The 7,066-nt window shown below is 53.5% G+C and overlaps 1 protein-coding gene across 1 annotated transcript in view; it reads left to right on the top strand.

Annotated features, from left to right (window-relative positions):
* Man1c1 (mannosidase alpha class 1C member 1) overlaps window positions 1–7,066 on the top strand; it is a 142,703-nt gene that overhangs the window by 130,615 nt on the left and 5,022 nt on the right. The window contains exon 9 of the mRNA XM_021200031.2: window positions 4,686–4,905. Coding sequence (XP_021055690.1) covers window positions 4,686–4,905 — 220 coding nt within the window. The remainder of the gene's footprint in view (window positions 1–4,685; window positions 4,906–7,066) is intronic.

The following is a 7,066-nucleotide window of genomic DNA, read 5'->3' as shown; positions in this document are numbered from 1 at the left end:
GGGTGGGTGGGTGGGTGGATGGATGGATGATGGGGTGGATGGATGAGTAGATGTGAATAGTTGCATTGAGGGATGGATGGATGAGTTGGCAGATTGGTATAAACAGTTAGATGAGTAGATGGATGGATGGATATATAAGTGTGGATATAGAGTGTGGATATAGAGTGTGGATAGATGTGAATAGTTGGGTGGATGGATGGATGAGTGGATGGGTGGTGTCTTAGTTAAGGTTTTAGTGCTGTGAGCAGACACCATGACCAAGGCAACTCTTATAAGGACAACATTTAATTGGGGTTGGCTTACAGGTTCAGAAGTTCGGTCCATTATCATCAAGGCAGGAACATGGCAGCATCCAGGCAGACATGATGTAGGAAGAGCTGAGAGGTTACATCTTGTTCCAAAGGCAAACAGGAGAAGACTGGCTTCCAGGCAGCTAGGATGGGGGCCTTAAAGCCCACAGCCACAGTGACATACCTACTCCAACAAGGCCACAGCTTCTAATAGTCCCACTCCCTGGGCCATGCATATACAAACCATCACATCTGGACTAGTATGGGCATCCTGATGGACAGAGGAAAGGATGGACAAATGGACGCATGGCCTGGTAGACGTAAGAGTGGGTGGATGCATGGGAACAGTTTAAACGGTCGAGCAGATGTGTGTGTGAGTCGGTGTGTGCTTGGGGGGTAGAGAGCTGGGCCAATGGACGGATGAGTAGATGACAGATTGATGGGAACAGTTGAATGAGTGGATCCATGCATGGATGAGCTGATGGGTAGATGGCACATTAGCTACGCATGGGTGGATAGGTTGGTGAATAGATGAGTGGATGTTGGTGGATTGATGTGAGCAGATAGGATGGATACAGTGGGGGAGGGGTAGATCGATGTGAATACGTGGATGGACGACGCATGGACCGTGGGATGGATGTTCTCTAAGCACAACCTGATGGTATGAGTCTGCCCAGAAATGGCAGTGCTTATAGAAGCATCTAGAGCCATGGACCTCTTAAACTGTGGGTTTGGAAATCTCAGGGGTAAGATTTTTCTGCCCGGCTCCCTGGCGCCAGGTTCCGTGTCATGAAACAGCCCCGACTGCCCTTGGCTCTGGCCAGCATCCTCTGTCGGGGGTGGGGTGGGGTGGGGTCTGCTGCTCTCTGCAGAGTAAACAGAAGGTTAATGAGCATCGAGCACACTGACTCCCAGCCCTTAGGGCACACCATGGTTGCAGCTTCACTTCACGGGGGAGAGATGACCATGAATTATTTAAGCAGTCTGGGAGCCTCAGAAAGCATGGCTGAGTAGAGAGAACTCAGTTCCCACATTTGATCTCCTGTAAGGAGCCTGGGGCTGCAGACCCTGAGTGACGGGCAGGCCTCTGGCAGGTCTGAGGCTTTGAGGAATGCTCTAGTGGTCCTCTCAGCCTTGCTAGCACATTGGAATTGCTGAGGAGACTCAGACCCCCCTTCACAGGCTACACCCCAGCAATGGTGCCAGGACCCTGGGGTGGCCCAGAGATGGTTCTCTGGGGCTTCTCAGCGATCCCTGTGCAGGCCAGGGCTGAGAAGGTTTAACCTGTGTCCATTGGGGTGAGTGGGAGGGTTCAAGGCACCTCATAGACACACCCTTGAGTGTCATAAGAGGACACTTAAGGGAGCCAAGGAAGATCTCGCCACTGTGACCTCCTCTAGAGAAACATATTAGGTCCCTGTGTTAGCTCCACCTTAAAGATAATGAAATGGAGACTGGGAAAGACCTAGCTGTTTCTGCTTGCACTGTCTGCCTTCAAGTCACCTGGGTCCCTGTAGGTAGACTTGGGTGGGCTTCCCAAGAAACACAGGAAGGAACTGGCTGGGACAGGCACCAAGCCATGTCACAGTGCCTTTTCCTTCAGGCCCTACCAGCATCCTGTGAGCTTGTGTTCCCACTGTACAGATGAGCCAAGTGAGTCTGTAGAAAACTGGAAAGTGGCTCTGAGATACCCGGACACCCCTCATGGCCACCAACCTCGGTACCACATCTTGTGGCTTGAGCCTTGCCCAGACACCTCACCCAGAGCCTGCATCTCACTCTTGACTTTCGTTGGAGCTAAGGGGAGGTTTCAGTCTGTAAAATGCTTACCTCACAAGGGCAAGGACCCAAGGTCCTCCCCAGACCCTGCATAAAGAGCCCAGCATGGTGGCGTACATTTGTAATCTCAGAGCTGAGAGGCAGAGGGGAGGGTCCTGGCAGGGGAGGGGGGAGTCTTACTGGCCAGCTATTCTAGTCAACAAGCCCCAGATCCCAGTGAGAGACTCTATCTCTAAAAAGCAAAATGGAGCCAGATGGTGGCAGCGCACACCTTTAATCCAAGCACTTGGGAGGCAGAGGCAGGGGAATTCCTAAGTTAAAGGCCAGCCTGGTCTACAGAGTGAGTCCCAGGACAGCCATGGCTATATGGAAAAAAAAAACATGTCTCGAAAAACCAAACCAAACCAAACCAACAAACCAAGGTAGACAGCTCTTGAGAACTGCCTGTGGCCTCCACACATATGTACACATATTACAAACGTGCCCACACGTGTGCCAGTACACACATGAACATGCACATGGGAACACACACAGAGAATGAAGCTTGGCATGTCTGTCTCCACCTGTGCTTGTCTCTGTCATAGTCAGGGCTGCTGAGCTGCACTTTCCTCAGAGAGGCAGTGACCCGGCGTGGCCAGGGAGTCTAGAAGATGCTGTTTCCTAGCTAGCGCCCAGACACGGCATCCTGGCTCCTCCCCATATATCTGTTTCCTCACATCCCACACATGGGTAAGGTTCTCGGACCCTGGACTCGCCCAGATGCCCACCCCCTGCAGTGACCCTTAACAGAGCAGCTCCTGGGACCTCCGTTCTACCCAGGAGCTAGTGCTGAGCCCGGAGCAACCTCGCCTGGCAGCTGGTGACACTCCAGGCCTCCGCTCGTTCCCCACGTGGAGCTGATGCCCTAGCAAGGCACCTCATCTGCCTTTTCCCATCTGCTACCCAGTGAGGATCCTGCAGCCAACCCCCAGCCCTGGCCCTGACAGGGGAGGAAAAGGAAGCCAGCCCTGTCTCCACGTGCCAGGCCCTGGCTGGTGGCTGGCAGCCACGCCAAGCAACACTCTGATAGTTGGGGGGAAGGGGGGACTATTGTATGTAATCATGCTCCAAATGGAGAGCCAGGAAGTAGGAGCAAGAGGCTCGACCTCAGAATGCAGGGTGGGACATACACAGCCAGTGGCAAGAGACCTCTCTGGCCTTCGTCTGCAAAGCAGAGCGTCCACACTTTGATCCCCAGCTGTCCGCTGATCACAGCCGTTTCCCGTGTGCATCTGAATCTCAGCACCCACAGCTAGGCCCAGCCACAATGCTGCTGCGTCTCAGGCCCCTGGCCCAAAAAGGACTCTGGTCCTCTTTGGATATCCAGAGGGGGCAGGCAGGGATGTGGGTTGACGACAGGGGACAGGCTGCAGGGGACTCATGGGCAGCATTGTTGGGGACTCTGATGCAAAGAGACCATGCTGACATGGCACAGAGAGAGTGTGTAACTTGCCCAGTGCCACGCAACAGAACTGATAGAGAAGAGATTTGAACTCACAGAATGTGTGCCCGGGAGTGAATCTAGAAAACCAGTCATATCTTGGGGGCCAGATCAGGGTGTGTTTGAGGCCTAGCGAGGCTGTCCTACCAAGGATCTATTGAGGTTGTACAAAGGCCTGTGATGTGATCCAGTTCATTTGAGAGTAGACTGGAGGCAGAGGCCCAGTGATGTCCCCTTGGGTCCACAGTTAAAATCAGGACTCATAGCCTACGGAGGCCAGCTTTGGGCCGTCTGGACAGCACCCAGTTTCAGAGTTCCTGGAACTGTCAGCAGAGAGTGGAAGGCACCCCAGCATCACGAATTATTTCCTAGGAGTCCCTTTCTACTGAAAGGAGCCTGTGGCACTCGCAGCGGGAGCAGGGCTCCGTGGGTGATGAGGGTGAGCCGATCCTCCCACAGCTGGCTTTGGCATGGAGAAAGCGCTGCTGAAACCCTGGACAGAGCAGAGCTTCTTTCCTGATGAGACGCAGGGACCTCCCTTCCAGGAAGCCGGTAGGCCACAGGAGAGCTGGGGACTCCAGCACAGGCCAGCAACCTTCAGGCTAAGCCCTTCTAGCAGAAGGTGCAGTGGAGGAGAAGACGATTCGTTAAACTTTATTTATTCAACGTGATTATTGTCGGCTCTGGGACTCAGACTCAGGTGGACACGTTTGCACTCTGATCCCCATTGTAAAGTGTTTCTAAGTGTTCTTTAAAACATTGATTCCTTTTAACCTTGAAAACTTCTGTTTGAGAGTGGGTGTGTCTGGGCACCATGTGCGCGCAATGCCTACAGAAGCCAGAAGAGGGCATCAGATCCTCTGGAACTGGCGTTGCCGATGGTCTCGATCTGCTTTGAGGGTTCTGGGAATGAACCTGGGGACCCTGGAAGAGCAGCCAGTGCTCTTAACAGCTGAACCATCTCCCCAGCCACAGGATGTAGAAGATTTATAAGGCCTGCATTACATCTTAGCTCCTGGCAGGGCCCCTGCCACACACTGGCTCTGGGGGACAGTAGGGCCTGAGAGCACCTGCTGCTGTTGCCTCCCAGCTAACTTGTTTCCTTTCCCTCCCCACACCATCCTCCCCATCCCCAGGCCATAGAGACCTATCTAGTGAATGTCTCTCCCGGGGGCTTGACCTACATTGCTGAGTGGCGTGGAGGAATTCTGGACCATAAGATGGGACACCTTGCCTGCTTCTCAGGGGGCATGATTGCCCTTGGTGCGGATGATGCCAAGGAAGATAAAAGGGCCTACTACCGAGAGCTTGCAGCCCAGATCACCAGGACATGTCATGAGTCCTATGCCCGCTCAGGTAACCCTCAGCAAAAAAGCAGCACTAGATACCCAGGCTAGACACCAGGAAGCACTGGCCAGAGCAGCAGAGCAAAGGAGGGAAGATCACTCACTCTTAGTACCATCTCTCCTGGGAAGGTATAGAGTTCCAGTGAGGGGCAGCAGTCCTGGCACTGACTGTCTCCTGCCTGGCACTTGAGAGGTGTTCCGACTCAGCCTGCCAGCACAGAAGGGACATCTAAGGCTCAGAAATGAGGTAGCCAAGGTCCCACGGAGGGCTGGCCGATTGACACCTGAGCCTTGCGAATCCTCTGCCTCTCCTCTGTACCCCACGTGGGCTCTCACCCGGTGTCTAGCCACCCTCCGTCCGATTCAAGACAACCAGTTTGAAGATCTCTGTTTGCACACACTGGGCACTTAGCAAAACTGCTGAGTAACCTGTCTAGGGGTGTGAGCCCCAAACCTCATTTCATACTTGACAAAAAAACCCGGGGTGTGGGGGGCAGGAAGCTGCCTTAGGAAAAGTCCCTCTGAATGTGAGTAGCTGAGCCAGGCCCTAATAGCCAGTGCTACATAGACAGACAGACAGACAGACAGACACACACACACACACACACACACACACACACACACATTCTGCCCTTCTGAGAGTATACAGCCTGGCCTCTGAACCATAGCCCTACCCTTGGATGGATAAGAGGCTCCACATAGCGCTCTGAGCCTCTGACTTCCCATCTGTCCAATGGGAGAGCAGCACGCAGCTGCCTGAGCCACACTAGACCCCCACAAGCCAGCATCTAAGTGGCCATGCATGAGGCTCTGACAGCAAGAGGCCAGTGACAAGTGTCAGGGCTGGAGCTGGTTCCAAGCGGGTTATGTCCGTGCTGGGCCTGAAATCGGGGGATCCATTCTTTGCACCGGGCTGGCTGCGCCAGGGCCATAAACAAACGGGAAATCTCAGGAATAATAAAGAGCTTGCTGTTTGTCTGGGACAATCATCCAGGGCTGTAAAAGACAGCCGCTTAATCGAGCATATTGTCCCAACCAGCCTGGCTCACCCACTGCCCGCCTGTGCGGCCACTGCCTCTGTCACCCCATTAGCAACTTGGCAAAGGCACTGTTTCCCAGTGGCAGAGCCCCCGAGCCATCTGGGGCGGGGCGGGGGACAAAAAGCCGAGCCCAGTGACTCCTAAGGAGATATACCTCCAGACTGCCAACAGGCTCTAGAGAAAATCCTCCACCCCAGGGCCTCCTGGGGGTCAAGGCCGGGCAGGAGTGAGGACATACCCAGGACTGGAGTCAGTGTTCAGCTGGCATGGACAGCTGTGCAGGCAGGAGAAGCGCAGCTCAGCCTTGACTTACTGTGTAGTCTTGGATAAAATGCTTACCCCACCCCCCATCCTGTTTCCGTATGAACAAAAGATTGCCGTTTGCAAAAAAAGAGAATTTTTGTTTATTTATTTATTTATTTTTGGTTTTGGTTTTGTAGACCAGGCTGGTCTCAAACTCACATAAACTGCCTGCCATCCCAAGTGCTAGGATTAAAGGCGTGTGCCACCAAACCCGGCTGACTGTGCTCTACTTTACAATTTTGGTCCTGTGGAAACCATAAGGACAGCAGACTGCCCCTACACAAAACCTAGACCCCATGAAGCCAAAGCAGGCCTAGGCAGGTGCTTTCCCAGACTCCTGTCTGAGTTCGAATCTCCACTGCTGTGATCTACAACTCCGAGCAAAAGCAATCTGAGGAGTTTCATTTCAAAGCTCTCAGGCCACACCCCATCACTGATGGACGTCAGGTTAGGAACTCAGGACAGGAATCTGGAGGCAGGAACTTAAGCAGAGTCCATGGAGGAAGGCTGCCTACTGGCTTGCTCCTCATGGCTCACTCAGCCTGCTCTCGCACAGCATCAGGACCACCTGTGCAGGGGTTGCACTGCCTCTGTTGGACTAGGCCCTCCTGCCACAATGATCAGTTACCATAATACCCACAGATTTGCCTGCAGGCAAGTCTTAACAGTCAGTTTCTCAATTAAGATCTCCTCTTCTGGGGGGCTGGCAAGATGGCTCAGTAGTTAAGAGCACTGACTGCTTTTCCAGAGTTCAATTCCCAGCAACCAACCTCATGGTGGCTCACGACCATCTGTAATGGGATCCGATGCCCTCTTCTGGCCTGCAGC

This window comes from Mus pahari, chromosome 6 (genome assembly GCF_900095145.1).
Source record: "Mus pahari chromosome 6, PAHARI_EIJ_v1.1, whole genome shotgun sequence".
Classification (NCBI taxonomy): Eukaryota; Metazoa; Chordata; class Mammalia; order Rodentia; family Muridae; genus Mus; species Mus pahari.
Note: the sequence above shows the minus strand (reverse complement) of the source record. Positions and strands in the feature narration are given on the sequence as shown.